At 47.4% G+C, this 24,018-nt stretch overlaps 1 protein-coding gene across 1 annotated transcript in view; it reads left to right on the top strand.

The window, feature by feature from the left end:
- Positions 1 to 24,018, top strand: part of LOC128709716 (histidine-rich protein PFHRP-III) — a 59,745-nt gene that overhangs the window by 23,096 nt on the left and 12,631 nt on the right. Inside the window, exons 2-5 of the mRNA XM_053804726.1 lie at positions 5,948 to 6,124; positions 8,598 to 8,657; positions 9,374 to 9,403; positions 21,935 to 22,028. Coding sequence (XP_053660701.1) covers positions 5,948 to 6,124; positions 8,598 to 8,657; positions 9,374 to 9,403; positions 21,935 to 22,028 — 361 coding nt within the window. The remainder of the gene's footprint in view (positions 1 to 5,947; positions 6,125 to 8,597; positions 8,658 to 9,373; positions 9,404 to 21,934; positions 22,029 to 24,018) is intronic.

Here is a 24,018-nt window from a genome sequence, read left to right as displayed (position 1 = left end):
CCACTACTTGCACCACTTAACATACCCATGCACTGGGCAGGGACATGATGCTTTCATTCACAACCGCTTGCAATGTGGCAACGGTGGTTTGGGCTGGCATCGTGGAGAAAATATGTAATTTTACAACCAACGGCGCGCAGTCACGTCGGAGCCATTTTTTTCCCACCCAGTTTGGCTTCGTTTGGGTGATGTGAACTGGACACCTTCATCTTTGCCACGCGGTTTGCTTAAGCGTCTTGACTAATGACGAAATGAGCTGGTGTAAGGCGATAATTGACCACCGCCCCCCCTCCCTCCCTCTCTCCCCTAAAGGTCCCTCTGCGCTGTACGACGATTGCTGTCGATATCGACTCTCTGCACCGCCTGTCGGCACTCGATCTTCACTCTTCGGCCGGTGGATGATTATTTCTCGATCCGACACCAGTATCGCCTTGTTCCAGCGATGCATGGAGGCCAATCGAATGGATGTTTTTTTTTTCTTGTTGGAGCTGTGAACCAACGAGCAAATCGATAAGTGCACACCACGTGTGCTTGGGCAAGCTGAGCGCGCTCTATTCTCGGAGCCTTGCCGATACGGATTGCGTCGTGCGCGAACCATTTCATCAGTGGACGATAGTGAACGAAGCAAGAATGAAGAAATTGAATTGTTTCTAATTGGGCTTTTTCCCCCAATTAAAGTCCATTCCGCCCTCCATTTCGGTATATCAGCCTCAGCGTTCTGAAGTAGACGTAACAAATTTGAAGCCGTGTTCGGCAGCGTCTTGCCCTTTGTCAAAGGTACAAAATATTAAAATTACAAACGGGACGTTCGTTCCGTTCCGTTATCGAGCTAAAGATGTATAACCTTGAGATTCGTTTCCGGCATTGGTGATTCACTTGCCCCGTTCTAGGTTAGGCCGCCTCGGGCCGCCAGCGCAAACGTGACTCACGATATAAACACAAATTAGAATCGAATTGTCGAAATGGTTGCTTGCTGTTAATCAGTCGGTTGGGTGTTGTTTTCCTTTCCTGTCGTCGCCGCTGTTGCTGCATCGCAATCAACAACAATAAAATTGTCCAATTGCGATACCGCGGTGTGATTATTTATATATTTTTGTTATGTTTGCCAGCAGGAACACATATTTGGCGTGTCTTTTCGCCGCAAAGTGTGATCGATTCTCTTGCTCACCATTTGCATCGGTGCGTTACAGCTGAAGCATGAGTAATGGATGAAAGCAAAAATTCCACCAGAACCAGACGGGCTTCCGGACAACAGCAGGGTCGCTTTGTTTGTGACAGACTGTCGCTGCGACAATCGGGCAAATTTGGGTGAACAATGGTCGGACAGATGGGTTTGATGCGGCTTGCGAGCCGCTCCTCGAACGCTTTTCATTGCCGGTAACAAACAAAGCGTTCGCTGACGTTCTTCATACATTGTGCTGTTGGAATTTTCTGTTTTTGCTGTTTAACTCAGGTTGTTTAGAGATGTTTAAGGTAAAAAAACCTACCGTCATTATACCGTGCGTGGTGAAGGTTTTTCAAATAATGTGTAACAAAATGTACGGAACTCCTGTTTTCAATTCAAAATAAACTTGAACTTGAAAGTTCATTAGGTTGATGCGTATGTTTAACAACATTTCTCATTTACACACGCGGCAATAAAGTAAGGCGTTGTTAAAGTGGGCCAAATTATTTTTGAATATTCTGAAGGAAGAGATCCTCTCCTTCGCGTTGTTTGCAGATCCCTAACACGGAATTCCATTATTTATAAAATTAGTCCATATATTAAGATTTCTTCCGATATTCTGCTTTTATTTAAAACTTACAATTATTCTGCAAGGAAAAACCTAAAATATCTATAATACTCTTTCAGGTGAGTGGCAGTGGAGCTAATATTTCACATGCAAAAAACCGGTTATTTGACATTTAGTACCCAAGGCTTACTGTTCAGCTGCGGATAAACTAAAAGTGAGACTTCTAAAGCTATCTTAAACTGACTGGAAACGATTCCATCCTTATCACAAAACTTACCCTTTATTTGTGCAGTAAAGAAAGTAAACTTTGCCGTTGCCATTTGAAGTGATCGTTGCAAGACGCTCAAAAGCTTCGCCGCGTGACGACATATTGCAAACGAAGCGCCGTTTACCCTTTTTTATTGTTTTGTTGATTGGTATCTCTTCAGCATGATAAAGACGTTCCTCCTCCTCCTCCTCCCTTCCTCCACACGGCTAGCGTCTACCGTACCGAACCAACTTGCCTGCACACGAACACACGCACCACCACAATGCTCACAATGCATATTCATTCGTCCCTCCCCATTCGGTGTACGCATCAAACGGAATCGGCTGCAGACGCGCTTCCACGTGAGGTTCGTGCGGTAAAGAAACCGCGAGCGCGTTACTATTCACCCGGCCATGCGTTGCACACGCGGTAGAAGTTTGCGCAGAAAATGAACACACGATCATGAACGATGATGATGATGTCGCGTCACCGTTGATTACAGGTGCGCGAGCCGAAGCCTCGGACGTTGCTCGTCGATGTGTGTGTTTGTTCGTGGTTGACGGGTTTGCTAAACAGCCGGTGGTTGTGTTGGTGGTGTTGGTGTGACGTACGACCGTAATCGCACTAGTAGCGACCGGTGGACCGGAATCGAGTCGTGTGAACGCGTCATCAGTGGACAGCGACAGGGGGGGGAGTGGGGAGAGGGGCAGAAGATGAGGGGAACAAATGGCAAAGAACGGCCGTTGGCGGAACGATTCGAATCAGTTCTGGAGCAAGGGTCCTTACGAAACGGACAGTTGTTGATTCGCTCCGGCGCGGTACGGTTTTTGTGTGTTTTGCAAACATCGCTTCCGTTGTTTTTGTTTCTGCCAGAGGAAGATGTGCGTGCGTGATCGCGAATCGTGCACATCGTGTCGTTAGGCGAAGTGTGAGGTTCTCCGCTGTGAGTGTTGTTTGTTTGGTGTAATAGAATAGAATCGCTGGTGGTTGAAACGCACCCAAGACATCCAATTCCAGTGCTGTTTGTGTCACAAAACAAGCGTTAATGTCATCGAACAATCGGCGATGTCGATACGACACAATGTTCAAAATGGCGAAGTGTCTTCTCGCAGTTGGATCGATTTAGAAAGGAATGTTGTCGAGCGTAATAATTGGTCTATAAGGAAGGCGATGGAGTCGTGTGAGAATCGTGGTGGAAAACAGTGGCAGTGTGCAGTCAGTGCAACCGGCAAAAAAAAGGTTGATGCCTGTTACGCCATAGCTCGCCGTACGTTACATTTGCAATGACAGAACGTGAACGTGATACGGTCGTCCCAGGCAACCGTGATGGCACGACAGGAATGGTTTTCCGTCTAATGGTAGTGGATGATGCTTGTCTCGATTCGCTCGAGGTTGAATACCTGGACGCTAGTGAATGCGCAACACTTTGGTCCCGTATGTGGAACGGTGGAACTTTCCGTAGCATTCAATGTCCAGATGGATGAATTATGCGCCATTAGACCGAATTGAATGCGATGCACATGTTGGAATAGTTCGTGTGTGGGCAGCCAGATGTAAAACGTTATACATGGGTGAGCAAAATAGCTGCAAATATCACTCGAGAAAATAGGTCAACGCGTTTGTCAATATCTGTTGGACATCCTCCAAACAGTAGCCTGCAGATGAAAAGAACCATGTGACAATCCACTTGAACGCTTCACGCCGTATATGTCAACGGTGCTATCATGAAGTCAAACTCTTACCACTTGAGAGTCAACAACCCCACACGCGGGCGGCTTCTTCTCCAGCGGTGGAATGCAATCAATCTCACAACCGAACGTGTCACTTTTCCTTTCACGCTACCGATTCACCCATGCCCGGCCCCTCCTTCATTTAACGGTGAGCGACGTCGATCGATCGACTCGGATCGGTTCCATGTTGCTTCCGCTTGACCATGGCCGACATCCTTGACACTGGCCAGCATAAGCTGGGCCCGTGTCCGTGTGTAGAATGCGTAACCTCGGCCCGAAACCGCACAAAAATGCACGATGTGACAGAAAAGCTCACGGTCACGATAGAATTGACGGCTCGTGCGCCGTTGAGGAAGTTCTCCGCAGTGTCGTAATCTGACTGTTGGAGCTTGGACCGCCGGGTGGACTACGATTCGTTCCGAGTTTGTTCCGGTGGTAACCTTCACACAATGCCTCCCCGGGTGTTGGGCTCTGGATAGTGTCCCAACCATGGGGAAGGTGACATCGTTCCGTTCCGATGCTTCCTTATGAACCACGGTCAAGGCCGTTCCGGAGTGGGTTCAAATTGGCGCAGCATCGGACACCGCACACCCTGTGACGCGGAACCCGTTGTGCACAGAACGGAAACGATCGCCAGCCAAGACGTTTGAATGGTGTTGTGCACTGCAGGGGTAGTCAGTAAGGTAGATCGCCAAATTCAACTCCATCCATCCATCGCCGTACGGCCATACAGCCGTGCGGTAATTGAGAGGAACTGAACTGAAAATGCAGAACCGCGACGAATGTCGGACCGGTGGGTAACCGCCACGGCTAGTTCGGTAATCGGTTTTGCTAGGCAGCAATCGGAAGCCATAAAAATAATGAATTGGAAGTGGCGTTGGAACGTGCGTTGTTCTACGATTTACCGAGACCTTTTGGGATGGAAGCAGTGAGCGGTAATGGTGGTTATTTAAGACGCTATTTTAGTCTTTGTTTTCCTGTCGGTTGAGGCAGTTTGGGATTAATCAATGTTTTTTTTAAAGGAGAATACGATTTAGAGCTGCGCGTAGTGTTTGTTTGTGGGATTGATTGGATTGGACATTGGAATTCTTGACATCGCTCTCCGTGTGACAGGTGACGGTAGTAAGGCGCTCACTAAGTGCACGATAAGAAGAGGAAAAATATGACAACGTCTTATGATCTGCTGAACATTAAGGGTCAGTGATACTGTGAACGGTAATCGTTTAGTGCGCAAATACCATTTCTTCTCTCCTCATTCCGTGGCGCATGATGGTCATGCCAATCAAACTCTCGATGTATTGCGATAAATTGGTTCCGCGGAAATGATACGCGCTGTACCGAGGAGCGCCATCGACAACGGCAGATAAGCAATCAATTGGCTAGACAACGCTGGGCACAAATGCACAACGGCACAGATACGACGTCAATCGTGACAAGACGAATGCTCACGTGGGTTCTCCCGACAAGCGGAAGGCAAAACAAGAAGGAAAACGCCATTCGTGATAACCCCGAGCAGTGGATATGAGTGTTTATTTTGTTGTGTTTAAGGTGGTGTGAATGTGGCGAAACTGTATCACTAATAATGCATTTTGAGGCTAATGCAGCGCAGAGTTCAAGTTGCCCGAGATGCCTTGGGAAATCGTAATTTATTGAGGTTTTCTCAAGTTCTTGAGATATTGTTGTCGAATGTCTCGAAAGTTTCGACAAACTGTTACTAAAAGTGTCCATAATCCATCAACAATGCGGGTACTTCAGAATCTGAACACTGACAGCAGACAACAGTAACTGACATCAGAAGCGTGTGTGGGGAATTCGTACTCCACCCAACTCCATATGCCTCAAAGATAAAGCCCCATTTCGAACCGAATTCTTCGTTATCGGCAACCGATTACGTGCAATATGTTGTTTTAGTGCTTTAGTCCCAACATACAACACGTTACGATTGTCTGGCTACTGTTGGGTTTGCTTTATAATGTCCTACAATCCCCAAAATTCTATAAAACCTTCAAATGTTTAATTTCCGCATGCTCGTTCAGGTTCAGTGTCCAGCGCACCGGTGCATGAAAGTGCAATAATTTATTCCGATATCTCGAGTGCGAGTTCGCGTTAATGGCAGTAAGTGTAAGACAGACATGATTGATTTACCATGTTGAAAGACAATCAGTGTCATCAGTGTACGCGCCATCGTCGTTAGTTGCCCGGTTGGTCATCCGGGCCGTCTGCCATCACGGAAGTAGAAACAGACGGTATTTCGAAGGCCAATCGCGATCCGCTCACGATGACGATCCTTGGCGAGCCGTCTGCCGGCGTGGTGCATCATCCCCAGCAGCAACAGCAACAGCAGCTGCTATCACTACACCACCAACTCCGGTCATCGGCCGCATACAACGGAACTCACGCCGAACTGCTAACAGGTAACGGGGTTTGGGGAAATGCACGCGGTGGACGCGAGGCCCGTTCCCGTGCCGAAGGTCTGTCCCCCCCAAAAAAAAGAACGGTCTGTCCCATCGGTTCAGGAACGGTTGATGCATTCCGTGCACGTCCGATGAACAAAAACATCATGAATACTCTTGAAGGTTATCCGGAAGTGGAAATGACGTCCCAAGTAACGTTTTTGTTCCGCAAGCCACACGGTGTTGGTGTTGTGTTTCTGCTCAATGTGTTTGATTTCTGGGCGTATTGCGTCACGTTTTCGATTAGATAGATAAAGGAAAGTGTCTTTTTTTTGTGGGTCTTCTGGTTTCGTTTGGTGGCGAACCCGCTCCTGCATGGACAGGAAGATTTTGGACATTTCTTATGTAAGTTTCCATTGTTGGTGTTCGACACTCGATCCATTGAAAGCCATCTCCGGCCGTCTATTCGTTTACCAGCTCCAATCCATTGCTTGATCGGCGATCGTCGTGGTGAATACTGTTCCGAAATGCAAAACCGTCGTGGGACATTAACATCGGTTGATCGAAACCATCACTTCCGTCATGGAAGCATGGCGTCGTTGCATAAGACTCTCTCCCACCATTGCCACTACATTCGATCACTCGGCTAATGCGTCGAGCCGGCCTCGGTCAGTCAGTTGGTCAGCAATGCTGCTTCCGCCGAAACTACCGAATTGTTGGGCGAACAAGAAGGGTACGGTACATGCGCCACGCTTCGTGACATATGCTAGCTGGGGGAGGTGGGTGGTTTCGTTACAGAAGAAAGGATTCAGTTACGGGCGTTGGGGTTGCGTCGGGTGGTCGCGTGTATCACACTTTCACACGGTTCCGTGGTGGTCGAACAAACGTCACTCGTCTGCCTGCCACCCTGGAATGCATGAAATACGTCATTTTTCTGCTGGTGCTCGGTGGATGGTGTAACAGTGTTAGCAACACAGGTAAAATCGTTTGCATTTCGAAAGCTTTAACTCACGCACGGTATGGAGCTTTGATTTGAGTGCCATAAAAAAAAAACGCTACCCTCTCCCTGAACAGGGGATGCATTTATGAAAGCTTCGCATTGTTTTGCTGGAGGTTAATTGAGAAAGTGGAACCTGACGTACGGAGCGCACAGGTGTGCTCGTGAGTGGATGAACGAGACCCCAGTACAAACAGCATAAAATTAGTGGCGTTAGTCATATATCCGTTGGGAAGGAAAGCGACCGTCGCTGTGTCATGATCAGGAAACCAACCCTAGGTAGACACGGCCGCGTTGCCGGATTGCATAAGAGAATATCTAGATTCGCAATATTTGGACCGCACGGTTAGTCACCAGTGTGTGGCAGTAGCGTACAAACGTATGAACCTGGCACGACAATGCATAAATAAGTGACTCTCGTGCACGGCATGGCACGAGATTACACCGGCGATGGTAATGTGAGTCAACCTTGCTGCAAACGAACGAACGTGATGATGTAAATTGATTATCTCAGTATTCTGCTACGCTCAAGAGTTCGAACAGTGTAGTACCTCAGTGTAGTGGTATGTTTTACTGAGCACAAAATTATGATTGAAAACTATTTATCGTATCGTTCCCGTGCTCACCAGCCTTTTAATTTCTGTAATGAGTCGTAATGAGTATTGTTTGATTAGACGTCTCGGTACATACATTTCTTGAATTGACCATTCAACAGGAAAATGTGAAGAGCCCTTGGCACCAGTTTGTCTTGGAGATGTGCTAATGAACAGTAAACATCATTCGTTTGACTTTTTGTTGAATATTTGATGATTTGCTGTTATTATTATTGATAACAAACAAAAAACAAAGAAATATTCGACTGAAGCACTCCTCAAGATCCGGTAAATAATGTTAAAACATTATTGTGCATCATTTTTTATATTTTTTCTCACTAATATATATTTGTTTCTTGAAATAATAAAACTTTCCGTATATTATTACCCTCAAAAGCTATGTTTTGGAATCATTTTTATGTAACAAAAAATTGTATAGTGGTAAAGGATTCGTTTTCATTGTCGTAATAAAAATATTCACCGTAAAATTTAAATACACAGCTATATTCACCACACCACCATTGTGAGTGGTGAGTTTCAAAGCTGTGAGGTGAGAGTCTAAGCTAAATGAGTTGCATACCAGTACGACTTGGGCAGCAACAACTTGTATACATGGCTTGACAACTAAATACAGTGATGTCCAATTTATTGTCCTCTTGCAGGTTTGTGTATTGTTTTTCCGCATTTGTACTTTTATTACACAAACAATGACAAAATTGAAGTTATTTGAGAAGATAATCGAGTCTGAATATAATAATAGTTTTATAGAATAATATTATCATTTCTATAAGAATCCATCATCGAATGGACAATTGTATTTTTCAGCTTCTGTATTAACTTTAAAACACGTCAAGTGTAAGCTTTCCAAGGTTTTGCTAAGTATTTGTACATTTTCTATTTGCAGCCGCTGGAGAAGGGAGTGACGTAGACAATGGCAATATACAGGATTTACTCAACGATACAGGTGAGTGGAATTTCAGTGTGCTTTTGCTTCTGTGTGGTGAAGAAACTGCGAATGTAATGCTGTCAGTAGCCTGTCCGATCAATTGAAGCTTTCTTGTGTGCAAGAAATGCTGTCGGCGCCAGCTTGCATGCTGCGTTAAGCTTAAGATAGCTTTATCGTTTGTTGAGCTCCACTTCAAAAGGAAAAAACGAAGGGAACTACTTTGTTATCAAAACTACTCATAAATAATCGGCAGATTTTTCCTGTTTTTCCTCTTTTGCACAAAGTGAATTCTTTAGCTAATACAATAAAATACCACTCAACCGTTGGACCGGCCATGGATAAATGAGAGAACAATGCAAATATTTTTTCTTTACTGCGCCGTGGCCGGATTAATTGAGCTAAGCCGGTCAACGCATCGGTTTTCACTTAGCGTACCAACGAACGCATACATCAAGTGCATGCATCCACGAGCTAATTGTGTCCAATAAATAGTCCTCGAAACCTTCACGTGCAATTTGTCGTGACTCGCGTTATTAGTCTGGCTAGCTTCAATATATCAATTCATAATCAAAACAACTACAAACTTTGTAGGAAAGGATGCTTACTTTCTTCCCAATTGTTTTTTCCTCTAGTGGTGTGTGGAAAATGTGCCGAAAAGTTCAATTGATTTGCTTATTTACATTTGTTTCACAATCATTGTAGCATTGTATCCTTTTCTTCATCGTTCTTTGCAGATTCCGAGCTTTCTTCTCTGTCCCATCTTGGTAAGTACCGTCACGCGACTCACTCATCATCCTTACGTATTCATTTAGCTGTTTTTCATCTGTGCAGTTATGTCAATGTTGCCAAATGAGAGTAATTAAGTGTTATTGGGATGCAAATCGTATTTGTTAAATAATTTTCGCTAACAAAAGGTTTATTTAGGTTTTTGAAATTAGAAAATGAAATTCTACATATGTGAAGTGTTTTTTTTTAATTTAATGTGGTTATCTCCCATTAATAGGCCGCCTGTGTAAATATTTATCACTTATGCGTATGATTTTTTTTCACTACAAAGTCTCTCAATCTATTCTTTACCGTACTGCTGTTTCATCTAAACCCAAACACTTTTATTAGTGCTTGAGGCTAGAGTGTGTCTAGTCCTAATCCACCATCCACTTGAGTTAATATGTTTGAGTTGACAAAGTAGAAAGCTAGAAAATAGCACGAATAGGAATTCAGGATGGGAATTAGCGTTTATTGTGGGAATATGGCATTGTTCTAGTAGGTTACTCAAAGATAACGTGGAACGGAAATGCTGTGCAGAAAATTTATTACCCATTGGCATTTGTTTTCCTTTTATTACATCGCGAACGTCTAAAAATAAAATGTCCTTCACGCTGATATGAAAATCAATCTTTTAATGCAAAATAAAGTTTTAACCTGGGGGGGAAAAAAAAGGTTTACAACCAACCTTATCAATGAGTTCGAAAACGGAAATCTACCCTTAAATCTAATGCAACACTGCCGGAAGGCCTAAGGCCAAAGAAAGCGACAGTGATAAATAAGATCAAGCTTCAAGCTAGCCGACCCAGCATATCATTATGGGTGCAATAAAATTGATTCTTGTTATCATATTTTTTTTTGTCGAACGGATCAAATCCACCGTACGCCGCCACATGCTGATTGCTGCCGTTGTTTTCGTTTTATCAAGTCAATGGAAGAGTGTAGCTTGATTTATTTATATCGAGCAGCAGCTCGCCAGCATGACGCTACACATCAATGGCGGCGTTGCCATATGGTGGCAGCGAGGGCGATAGAGAAACAAACTGGCGAAGGACAAAATATTGACAATGCGTTGCGTAAAGCGCGTCATTTTAAGAATGAATACAGCAAAACCGTGGTGGGTGGAGCTGGCAAGAAACCGCGAGACTTGTGGCTTGTCTGTGACAAAATAATTGTGCGCCGAGCGTTTCGAGGAGCGGCTGCAGCAAAAAACCCCTACGCTCTAATTCATTACATTTCGATTTGGTCGGCTTCCGGGTGCACGGTCGCAGAACGTGATTGCAGCGCAATGGAAAGTGTAGCGGGAATGCACATGTCCGTGACACATTTCGTGGTACGAAGCACGACCGTACGTTGTGATTGCGATCGATTGGCAGAACATAGCTGAAACATTGGTTTCGATCCAATGTTTTGAGCTCTGAAATGAATTATAAATTAATTGAATTGAATGGTTAAATTATACAATTGGAGTTTCCTTCGTAGCCTCCAACAATGATTACGAATAGAGCTCGATGAACAGCGTGATAGTGTGGGTAATTACCAAGGCATTATCTATCCTTATCGCTTGTCTGGCAATCAGGCGCCACGCTGTGTGTACGGTTTTACAAAATGATATCCTTCAAGGATGTATCTCACCAGTGTCATTGCTCTTCTCAGGGCGAAAAAAGGGCTGCTACATCGCAGTCGGCTAAGGTTTTGAGAATGAGCAGATGATAGTATTGGTGTCATTGCAATATGGCCGACCCTCTTGAATAAAAAAAAATAGGCATGAGACATGAACATAATGTTCAGCTCACTTTGTGAAATTGTGTTACAAATTGTGTGTATGCGCAGCATGATCAATCACCCCACATTGTACTCATAGCATTGTGATTCACGCTCCATATATTGTTGGAATCAATTATTCAATATGTAGAGCACGGCTCCGTTGACGTATAGCGCTACAGCTCGAATTTCCTTCGTGTTTGTTCACGTGTGTAGGTCAATTTCTATTATTTGAACCTCCACACGAATTGTACACAATGTTGCGTACTAGCGGTGCGTCGACAGTGTGGTGCTATTTTTAGCATCACTGGAAGCGATATCTGGGAAAACTGTCTCGTGAGAATCGTTGCTGTAATACATCTCCCCTCACTACCCTCCCCGATTCTTCCCCCGAAGTGGCCGAACTGTCTCACGAGTCCCAAGTGGCGGGTTGAAACTGTTGGCTTATCTCCAAGGGGAGTCCACACGGAACGTCGATCGATTATGCCGGAAACGACCCGAACCAGAGCGCGACGACCTCGCCCGCCGGTGACCCGGTGAGGAAAGCGAAAGTGGTTAATAATCTTGACGCCAGCGATTTGTCACTTATCAGCGCTGTATGTTCGATGTCGTTCCGGCGGTTTGCCGTGCGCTTGATTGGAATATTCTCCATCCGGGAGGCTCGTTCCAACGTAATTAGTGTGTAGCACCCGGCAAGCAGCGATAGTAATCGGTTCGGGATCATTCGACTGCTTGACGTCAGAACGCAGTACTGGGGAGTGCATATGGCGCACACATTATGCTCATCAGGTTTCCACCAACCCAGAAATTGGACCGCACCGTAACGCCGTTTGGAAGTAGTTCCCAAGGTGGTGCACCAAACCAGGCCAGCTTCACATCATTGACGTCACGGTTTGTTCGTAAAATTGAGATGTTGAAATCCCCTGACCGAATGTATTACTAAATTGGTGGTTCGCATGTGTGTTATTTCTGTTCCATAAATCTGGAACAGCCATATTTACGAACAGGAGGCACACCGAGGTACAGGGAATCGATTTCACATCCGTAGGTGGACACAATATTCCGGACGACTGGACGATGTCTCTCGCGGGAAAGTAATAATATGCACGAAAATAGAATCTCTCCCCCGTAACGCTCTGTCTGCTAGACATGCTGGCGGCCCGACACCGTGTTGGCACTGTACGGGACTAGCAGTAAAGTGATATTATTGGAGTGGGATGAGCGACGATACGAGCGGTGACGATTGATTATTCCGGAGGTAGTTCTGCTTGGTGCCGGGTGCCATTAACCTGGCGTCGTTAGATTATGCCAGAGTTTGGTGAAGCTGGTCTTCCTAATGCGCGCTAGAGCTATTCATTGGTCAGGTGGGGCTCACCTCCAAGTTGAGCACGTTCAATATGGACGAATGATTGTGGTCGGCTATAAATACGACTCGACGACCATGCACTCTCCGCTTCCCCGTTTTATTTCGGTCGACACAAACCGGGCAATAATGCAACGTAAATTACAGCATTAAAAAATATCCATTCATCTGTCGGGAGTCGGTTGTCTCGGTAGGCATTTAATTACGCTCATAAAGCGTGGCTTTGTGAAAGGTGAAATTTGAAAGATTCTCTACGTGCGCGTGCCGTATGCGCTCGTTGCCCGCAGGCCTGCTAAGGTAAACCATAGCAACACCACCGCTTCACAAATAAACAAAAGCCAATCCATCTGTTCCCCGGGTTCGACCGATTTCGGACTCAATTTAATGGCCACCCCCTGTAAAGCCGGGATGTCCATCAGTTTTGGCGATTCTACGAGGTGCATCGCACGAGAATAGCAAAACAAAGCGCGATAATTATGTTTACGCTTCCCCCTTTTGCGGATGCCCGCCCGTTGGTTAGTAAAATTAATGAAAGCGTACGGATTGTTTGACCGAAATGGAATTTCTCCGGACCGACTGTCGGCGGTGCCGTGCCTCCAAATCTCGCTGTCGGGACGGTTAGGAAATGATTCCCGCCCGCAAAGACAAATATTGTTGTGAATTCTTCGTCTTCGTGAACAGACCGATGGATGGGTTCAGCATAAATGTTTTGCTACGAAATTCCAGCGCGGGACTTCAAAGCGAACGTGACGAATCAATGTTCCAACTGGTAAGCAGTATTTACCTTTTCGGCTCTGTGCAGGCGCATGACGTAAAGCGAGAATGCGCTAGAATTAATGACGGAAAATCCATAGGACGACGCTTCGTTTGCGAGACGAAAAGGTGTCATATCGGTGCGATATGAAAGATGCGCGCTCGCAACGCCACTAATGCGCTGTGTCAACAGTGGTAGCGCCTAGGCTGGTGGAAAAATACCTCGGCCGGCTGCAAACTGCCATTGCAAATATCGTCCCGGCCGGTGGTGGGTTCTGCCTGGTGACAAGGCCGCTTTCGCCCGGCTGTATTCGATTAACATCTTCCAAGTGCTCACTCACCAACCGCCCAGCGATAACACGATGCATGCGCCCTACAGAACAGACTTGATGAAAAGATAAAAAAAAAACATGTTTCGAGTTTGATCGCACGGTGTTGAACAATTACTGCACGCACTGTAATCGTGGAGCTCCTTATCTCTCTTTCGCTCTCCATCACTCTCGCTCTTTCTTGCTGTGCCGTTGCGGTGGTTTGGCTGTGTGGAGAGCGCGAGCACGTCTCGCTTGCCGTAGGAACGATCAGGTTTTGGTCGCTGAAGTCGACACTACGGGCAAAGCGGCTTGTGGCTCGATCGCGCTTAGCAACAGTGCCGGTCGTCAACGGCGGCCAGCGAAATATCTGCAAAGCAGCAATGGACCAAACGAACCGAGCGCAACAAGACGACGGGAAAGAGATCGTGACCCATCTCGCCTTCCCGCTTTGCAAATACCCGGGAGCGTCGTGTTGGGTCCCGGCAAACCAATTCCCAAAAGTAGGGAACCTCGAGCAAATGGGACAAAAGTCCATAAAAAATACACGGTTCGCTGGTTTTTGCGTATGGCCCCCCCCGGGGAGGGGGCTGTTTTCTGTTTTCATCTCGATGGCCAACTCCGAATTATACCGGTCGTACAGCCTCGTCCACTTTCACAGCAAAACCCGACCCAAACAAACGCTCGCTCGCATGAAACAGCTGATCAGATACAATGGAATCATCGGGTGTTGGTTCGCGTTGGAAACTGGCTGCGATATCTAAATCGGCCGTTGCCTTATCGCGTAGGAAAATTTTTAATACATTTATTACGGATTCACTCCTCCCCCCCCCCGAGGTTCCTAGTCTTGGCCAGGTGGAGATCCACCCTCTGAAAATAGATTGCGTTTTACTAGGAAGGCACTGGAACGCTTTCGCTGCTGATAACGCTACAATTTTACACTTTAACCCCCGAGATGATGCTCAACCGCCACAAACCGACCCAAAAGGGGGGGGGCACTTCCCGATAGCGACACCGAATCGAGGTTGCGAAGGTCAGCTGTGGGATCTATTGGGGGGATGGAGGCTCCCAATTCACACCAACTCCAATCCGGGATCCGGGTTGTCTGTGTGTGGCGGTTAGGAAGGTGCTGTAAAACAATCCATTACGTTGGCAATCGCTAGCGCTACATCCAGCAGGGCCCGCGTGCCTGGACGTGAAAGGCGGCTACAGGGCGACCAGTCGGGCAGCTGTCAATCTGTATCGAGCGCATTGTAAATCTAAACGTCAAACGCGAAAGCAAATTGGTCTTTCTCGCAACGGCAAACTGCTGCAAAACAATTGTTTGTTTGCAAACCAACAATCGGGAAATTGTTGTTCAAACAACTTGCTGCATAGGGGTAAGATCTCCTCGGTGCTGTAGTCAACGCCACTACACCTCGTGAGGGTTTGAGTGTGCGGAGAAAGCAATCTGCTACAGTCGAACATCTGGCAAAGTCGGAGCTGTCTCCTGAGCTGGCGACAGTAATCCTCCGAAATCCGTTCCGACCTGCTACACTAGCGGCAGTGCGGTGGAGGAGCTGTGCGGGGGGTTTTGGCTCAAAAATAAACCCAACTTTGTGCTGCAACAGCGTCCCAGCAGTTGTTGGGAAGACCCGGTGCGAGGAGAGCTCTCCTCCGTTTGCACTTTTCACTCCGCTTCTCGCACGGCGCACGTGGCTACATGGTCGCAAGTGTTCTAGTTTATGCGCTGCCTTGCTGTGGAGTAATCCGATGCAATGCCTGCTTCTTCCTCTCCTCTTCGTTTTCACTCGATCGCATGGGTGTAGTAGTGCTGATCGTGTTCAAATCGCGCTTCGACAGTGTGCGCGTTTGGCCTCCACCGTGTTGCCGTGCCGCCATGACTAAGGGCAACCTAGTTTGAAATAACGACTGCATCTCCATTCCGCCTGCTTCCTCATTAGTGAAAGATTATGCTGGGCTTGGTATGGTGGCTATTACAGTGGTGTGCATGTCGTGATGCTGCGACTCGTAGTTAACCGAGTCGCTATTAATACAAACCTCACCCCAACCTTTGCGGATGGATTGGTGTTCCACTAGTGTTGGTGGAACCGCTCCGTACTTGTAGCTTGCCTGCGTTATGCTGAGGGTGACTGTAGGGCTGAGGCCTTTACTGACGACAAATTGATGTAATTGCCCGTACGGCGAGCAATCCCCAAAGGGACAACAGCCAGCAAAGGTTCGCTACGGTGCGACTCGCTGCCCCGCACATCTAATGATGTTTGTCTTCTCCGAAGTCCGATCGGAAAACCATGCCCCACGTCGACACGCTGGCGTGTTGCATCACGAACAACACACGCACCGGTGGCATTTATTATCTGAACCTACCCCAAGACCTTCCCCATTTCGAGTCCACAACACTAGCGTACCGCCTTACCACCGTCGCCCTGGTGGCGCCCCTCGGCGTGTGGCAGAGTTCTGTACTACTTTTCAAGGGTGTCTCCGTACCCTTGCGATACATCGGGTTGTAAACATTTCGGCGCCATCCCCGGGCCGTTGGCAAAACAATGTAAACCCCCCCCCCCACCCCCCCCCCCCCCGGTAGCGGATTGGGTGGCAAAACCGGGTGGGGGTTGAAAAACACCGCAACGCCGATCGACCTCGATCGATGGGTGGGAAAATCACGTTAAGGGAAAAAGAAAATAATATTTTCAACAACAAATGACAAAAAAAAAAAGCTGACTCTCGTTCGCTGTAAATGTATGAACAGAGAGGGGGCAGCAAAAAAAAACGGCAGTAATGGTCAGAAATTGTGCTGAAACACTTTCTCTTCCGCCCCAGTAGTCGTCGTTGCGCGTGTTGTTGCGGGTTTGGACTTTGGTACGCGCCTCCTTCGCCGGAGACGGAGAACCGCACACTTTGCAAATGCATCGATCGCGTTGCGCAGCACTTCGGCAAAGGAACAATCGGAGCAGTGGAGGGCGCAATAGTACGGTAATGGCCGTTCTGTTCCTCGTCAGCAAGCGAAAATACCCTGTGCTGCAGTGTCCAATTTCGCGCTCGGCCGGAGAAGACACTGACCCGTACGCGATCGGCCCGTCCCAGTCGGCAACGGCCTGTTGCCCTAGCAACAACGGCAACCAGCGCAACCCCGTCGATGGGGCGGCGTGTGCGAGTTTAGCGCAATGAAAATCGAGTCCACCACCGTGGTGATAACGATCGGTAACCGTCGTACGACACGGAGGGCAGTAAAAAGGTTATCATGTAAATCGATGCACTAAGCAAGGGATTGTCTGGGGTTGTTTTGGGGAACGCAAAGGCACGGCGCTGTTTGTTTGCCGTCTGCTGGACTATTTTTACCACGGCGTTAGACGCTAAATTTGGATCCGTAGGCACCGATGCCCTTATCAGCAGATGCACTAAGATGGGAATACAATCTTTCATTAATAAAGAACAGTCTCTGCCGATGTGTGCAGGCTCTTTGGGTGCAGAACTATCTGATGGTAGCGATGAGGGTAACTGCTTCGTTTTCCACCACCGTTAACAATCCATTGACCGCGATTTCGATGGTTTCGCGCTCGGCTGGGATATGGCATTGGGGCCGTAAGGTTGTGCATGATTGGTTTTAATTGACGGGCACGGGATTGGTTGTGTGTTGGGCAGTGTGCAGAGCCACGCTGCGCAGAATGACATCCCACCACGCCTAATTGCTACTGATTGCGTACGGCGACGGGCTGGAGCAGTATCGATTGGAGACTTCTTTCCTTTGCAAGGCACCGTAGAAGTGGCCGATGTCTTTTCCTGATGACATGTCAATTTGTTTGTAAATAGTGCGCGATCGTTTGTGTGGCTTTTGAAGTGATTAGTTTCCTGCGCCGCTGACGGCTTAATTGGGTATCTACTGATGCGAAAGAATTAGGAATGTCACATTCTACAAGAATTGGAGAATAATAGACATAGGGAGATAGTGATGAAGGTTCAGGAACAATTTCTAGATCAATAAATTAGAACAAATTCCAAAAGCTGGAGGGGTGTTGGTAGCGGGGCTGGTCTTCACACGACCAGACCGGTCCAAAATCTCATCCGGACCAAATTTGCCCGTACGCAGGGCTGACTCTCCGGCTACATAGTAGAATAAGTCTAGTAAGCCAGAAAAGGCAGGCCTCTGGAACTCTTGAGGTTGTTGTACCAATAGAGAAGAGATGTACTTATCATTATTAAAAATGATTGCCGAACTACTCTAGTACTATGGATAAAAGTTTTCAAATTAACTTACCAACTTAAGGTTAATGAAAAATACATCTTAATGGTCTATTTCTATGGGACGTTGTTTAGATGGAGCATGTCGATAAACGTTGATTGCGTTCGCTTGTTTGGCATCCAGTAGCTGGATGCATAATGGATAAAGTTTGTCATCGGTGAATGCCAAGGTTGATCGGGAAGATAAGGTCCCGGATCCATGAAGAGCCGCAACACAACCCACAACACATCAATGTCCTTTGTTGGGTAGGTTTGGATGTCCACGGCCAGGGCGCTAGCTGTGAATGTCTGGTTGGTTAAATTTAGTATCCAATCCACTAAATGTCCCGAGTGCCCATTTTGTTGCCAACAAAGAAGCATCAAATCCCTCGACGACTGGGACGGGAAGCGAACGACCATCGAAAATCGATAAACGTTGGTCAATCGGAAGGACACCGCAGTACCACGTGGTAGCATTTCTTTCACTCCTTCTACTTACCCAGCCTAACACTCACAAAACTTTCCCGACTTTTCTGCCAGAGGCCCAGTATCATTCTTCGTACCGTCCAATGGCGAAAGCGCGTGTGCTACTCATTATTTACACGCGCCTCAAAAATAACGCGAAACAACCCTACCGCGTGCCGTGAGAATTCTGAAAATAGTTCTCGGGTTTTGTGCTGCAATGGAGGGAAGCGTAGCTGCATAAGGTTTCCCACTTAGTGTAACGTTCCAACTGGCGCTCAAAGCCAACGCCGCAAATCCAGTTGCGGCCATCGGGCGTACACTCTCGCGGTATGATTTATCTTTCAGCTGCTTGGTCAAGGATTTCCCGCTTAGTTAGAGTCGGGCAGACATATTAGCAGACCACTGCTCGCTATTCACTCCCTGACCATCTCTCCCCGGTAGATGCTCAGCAGATACGCGATTTCGTCACCGTTGGCTTTGATGCTCCGTTCGGCGACATTACTGGTGGACGTGTTACGGAACAAACCGCGTTGGACGGGGTGGGTGGACTATTCTTAGCCGCGTTCGGATGGCACCGTACCGTGCTCGTGTTCGATTGCGTGGCAGTCACCGTGCAGTCATATGACAATGGCGCACGGGTGTAGTTATGCTGCGCGTGGTCAGAAGTGCGTTCGCGTAACGCATTCGATGACGGGGTGGAAAGAACCGTGGCGTCAGCTGTAGTTGGTGTCTTTATGGGGGAAAAAAAAGAACCATAGACGAAAATTTGTCACTCTTCCAAGTGTACCGTAGGTCGAACCGTTGAGCGTAATTAACACGCAAAGGGAATGGCCCCGGGAGGATAGGAATAGTTACACACTGCGCCAAGAGTTGCCAGACGCCAGGGAATGCATCTCCCATTGGACATCATTATTGACCTAGTCTCCAAAACAAAGAATAATCTAACAAGAGTAACTTCCAACCTTTGCTGGACATCATCGGGTAGATGCTAAGACATTAATAAGAATTCAATTTCCAATTCATCCAAAACTCTCATCACTTTATCTCACAATAAATCACTACAAGCGAGTCGCCTCAAGCGAGCACTAGTGGCTGCGATATTTTTATTTCACACCACGAACTAATTTTAGTTTGCCAAAACCCACCCAACGTCCCAAAATGTAGTTCACTAGTGGTTCTTCGTAGCGACGCGGTTTCTGTCTATTTAATTCTTGTTCTGATCAACTCTTGCGCGGCGACTCTTCTGCTCGATCGTGTAGCGACTTCCCCCGGGCTAGAAGGGTAGTGCGTGCGTCACGCGAAGCGCAACTCACTTCCAAGCGGCGCAACACACGAAAGACCTTCGCTTTCTCCTTCGAATTGCTTACGGTACGGTGATCCAAACGCCGAACGGGCCATTTGTAGGGCGACAAGACAGCACCGGTGCTTACAGGTGTTGTGCCAGCGTCGCCAAAATCGCATAACCGAGTGCCTGGCTGCATGCCGCGATGCCGCTTTCCCCTTCGTGCGGTTCGAACGGCAACAAAAAGGAAAAGAAAATGCAATATTTGGCAAGGCATCCTATTTGACCGTCTCGAGGCTACATCGGTAGCATTGATTCTGCGACGATGCTGGCAACCCGCAATCGGTTCATTTTCATTTCAGAGAGTGACACCAAGTGACACTGTAATCAGACGACGAACCGGGAAGTGATGGACCGCTCCCGGTGCAGCGCGAGAGTGAGGAAAATAATGCACAACGGCCAATTACTGTTTTCCTGCCGCTGTGCAGAGCAGAGTTCAAATCTTTGTGCACCGTACGTACGCCGGCACACCAAGGCAAGGCAACAGCTCGTCCACCCATCATCGCGGACATTCGTGGCGCGTTTATGAATGAATGCGGTGGCGGCAGCAGCGGTTACGCGAATGTGAACATTTGTTGGGCGTTTTTTTATTTCAGCTCGTTCGTCATTACCATATTCAATCTTCGCACCTCGGAGCAACGCCGGTCCGAATCGGGGAAGAAGGTTTTGGTTCACTTTCACTCTCGACGAGCGTTCTCAGCTTGCGAAAACCCCGCCTGATGTCCGGTATTGATGCATCGCGACACGGCGATGATGATGTGGCAGGTGTTGTTTGAAGCTGTCCGTTAATACTGATCGAGTTGTTTATACGTTTCCTTTTTTAAACATGGAGCGTATAACGCAATTAATTATGTTCTGGCGTTTCGTGAGAACAATGGTAGTGTTGTCAATTAAACTACGCAAAAGACGTGAATGTTTCTGAGAGGAAAATAATTGCTTTTTATAAGGAAAAGAAACAGTTTTTAAATGAAAGAGGGCTTATGTATTGCTCTGGATAAAACATTCATTATTGCAGACCTCAAAGCAACTCTTTGGAGTCTAACAGAAGTGTGTATTATGGACATCAGCTCGCTGTCTGTAGGAGTACCTCACCGTTGCACCTTCCTTCCAATGAACCCTTAATGTGTTTCCCACCTCATGCTCCAGGGATTTGGAACCGTTCCCGATCATCCCACGCGTAATTCGTGGAAGTTCCAAGGAAGGGTTGCCAAACCGTCACCAGAGGGCAGAGCTGACGGGAACCGCTTCTTGGGAGAGTTTAGTTAAGAAAGGCATTACGTAAATGTAGTGCAATTGGCATATTTTGTGGTGATCGACCAAAACGCGGTTGTTGAGCGGTTCGTGAGTCTACGGCGGGCGTCATTATGCAAGTAGAGTACGAGCAGAATAATCTTGGCGCCAAAGGGGGGAACGATTGATTTACAGATGTGAAAACCACTTCTGTTGGCAGTTCATCATGCAAATGGATGCTATAAACTGGGTTTAGTTGTCTGAAGTTGGGTTCGGAAAAGTGTACCAACTCGCACCGGGTGAGCATGCCAGTCAAGATCTCACCCACCAGCTTCTTGAGCGACTTCCTATGTTCAGGTATGCCCACCCACCACCCATTTACAGCTGGGTCTCTGGGGTTGTGCACCATAAAGTCTCGCAAAAGTAACCTCCAAGTGCAGTTGCAGTGACAGCACCCACGGCAAACGATAAACGCTTTCGCTTCCTAGACCCCGACCGTGTGGATGATTCAGTTTTGCCGTACGGTCGGCGCTGGGTAGACACCACTGCAACGGTGGGAACAAGTCCCACGCGGTGTGTGACAATCGTGGCAATACGTCAACCATCGGTCGGCACCGATCGGTTTGCAAGTTTGCCGGGTAGATCGTTCGGTCCCATGACCGACATTACCCAGCCCTGCCTTTGGACATTCGGTCGTAAAATGCTGCCGCGAGGGTGCGAGTGTGCACTTACATAAAAGACACACCAAAAGTCAGCCAAGCTTTCGCTGCCACTGACTGATGTGGCTGTGCAAAAACACAACGTTGGCACGTTCCGTGCGGGGGTGGCTGCCCGTCACCAACCCGGCAGCAATCGTTGTCCATCGCTGTATCATCGAAAAACTAATTTTACTCGCAGAACAGAACACTCGGCCCGCTTGCAGGGGGCGAAAATAGTATGCTCATCTCAACCCCCCAGCCCGAATGCCACACCCCAGAGCGTGTGCCGCAAGTGTAGGGGTGGCTGTTTGGGTTGTTACTACCCCTGCAACACCCCCGCCCATATCATATCGCACTAACAACCGGTGTGGTCGTTCTTGTCTTTGCAGATGCTCCCAACGATGTGCTGTATATGATATGTGGAGTCGTCATCGCCATGGTCCTCGTGGGCCTCATCATAGTTTTAGTTGCAGTTACAATCAGGTGAGTGTTGTGTGTTGATTGTTTTTCTATTCCCCAGTTCTAGGCGATCGAATGATTGTCCGAAACACATTTCAGAACACGTTCTTGGCTCGTCGGTTTGGGCACTGAAGACGTTGGGCTAGTAATGGGCATTACATACAAGTAGGCTATATTTATGAGACCACACACCCTCTCTAAATTCCACACCGATCATGAAGAGCAATAATAGATTGTTTGGTTTCGCGTGAGGAAGGCAGGATAAGCTGAGAATAGTAAACATGACCTACGGCTTCTGAAGCAGGTTCCACGTGATAGGGCACAAAATGGAACAATATATACCTTGGTACCTTGCACGGCACACATTATCACAGCACAAAACCCAAACGTACATGACAAATTCACAAGCAAAAAAGTAAATGCCAACTAGATTTGGTTAGTTTTTTTGTTAGCGGATTTCGGATTTTTTTTTTAGACGACTAATAGTTTACCAACACGACCACGGACGCTATTTTTAAAGCTCATGTTTACCAGCTCGCTGAGTGTTTTGCAATCGTCCGGTGCTACCCCTCCAGCTGGAGGGTTACCTATTTTATGGGGTTATTTTTTCCAGCCAACGGTTTGTTGTGATGAAGTATCTGGAGGTAAACGGGAAGTGGCTTAACATGAGAAGCGAAGCGTGTGAACAACTCCAACCCCTGCAAGCCCGCAAGGACAGACCGTGTGTGATGTGTTGCGCACTTGGTGGGTTAATCTCGGGAGCTGTTGCAGGAGTGCATGATAATCTCGTACCGTGCTTGAACGGATGCTCTTGAGCAGCGTGTGGCATAGAATAAAGCAGAGGGAATTTGAAGGGATCAAGCAATGTTTGAAGATCGGCACTGCTCGAGGCGTGGGGAGCATGTCACAGGATCATAGCTTAATTGCCGTTCCATCAACAGCTATTGGTTTGCTGAGATTAGACTACAATTTCCGAGGCCACTAGGAAGTATAATAGCACCGAAATAATACGTGCAAAACCGTCAGCGACCGTCAACCACCGAAGAGTGACCATTAATATTCATCGCTAGTTTACGGTCCTGCGTGTGGTGGGGTCAACTCATCAGTCCGATATGTTTGGACCTGCCAAGATCCGCGTTGCACGTCAGTTGTTTGTATATTTTGAGCAGTAACTGCGACGACCGTTGTGTTATGGTTTTGTTCAGCACCCAGGGGGGGCAATAGCTCGCGATTGCGGTTGGTACCGGTTTTACGCTACCGAGCGGTATCCGATGCCGACCTGATGGGGATGCCTAGAAGTGCAGCGCGGCGAGATCGCGCATCGTCGAGGAGGACTGACTCCTCCTCTTTGTGTTTGGCGTGCTAGGGCGCGAGTTCGATCAACTCTTTCCGGTTGGTTTGTTTTGATCGCGAAGTGTTTATGCTCCGCACACGCATCCACAGCGCGTTGTGTTGTGGTGCGCTTTACTTCCGTGTTCCGTGCGTGGTTGCTTAGGGGGAGTTGTTTTTTGGACGATATGTTTTTTTTTTTTAAGAAACTCCGTTATTGTTGTGGGTTGCATTGGATGGTTTTTGTTTAAAACAGATGTCCGCCAGATCGTTGCTTGCTCGTTGATGTCTGCTGACTTAAAGATCGTGTGTTTGATGTGTGTAAGAATCAACCCTCGAAGGGGCCTAATACAACAGACACATGAGACTCCACGCGCGGCTCCAATAACTCCGCTTAGCTGGCGTCTAAAGGGAAGTCCGTTTTCCCACAGCAGAACGGAAAATCTCTCGTTACATAACAGCGCAGACACTAGCGCAGCAGTAGAATCAACCCCTAACCAAGCCAGCTCGGTACTGTTCCAGGCTGTCATACACATTTCGGCACTGAAGTAATTGGAGTACCGTTTGGTTCGGTATTCGGGGATTTTGGGTGCCGAAATAAACGCACAAAGGAATAGTTCAGTTCAAGTGCCTCCTGGTCGAACAGCCACAAGGTTACCAGGGGGCCAGACGACAACGTTTGTGT

Source organism: Anopheles marshallii, chromosome 2 (genome assembly GCF_943734725.1).
Source record: "Anopheles marshallii chromosome 2, idAnoMarsDA_429_01, whole genome shotgun sequence".
Lineage (NCBI taxonomy): Eukaryota > Metazoa > Arthropoda > Insecta > Diptera > Culicidae > Anopheles > Anopheles marshallii.
Note: the sequence above shows the minus strand (reverse complement) of the source record. Positions and strands in the feature narration are given on the sequence as shown.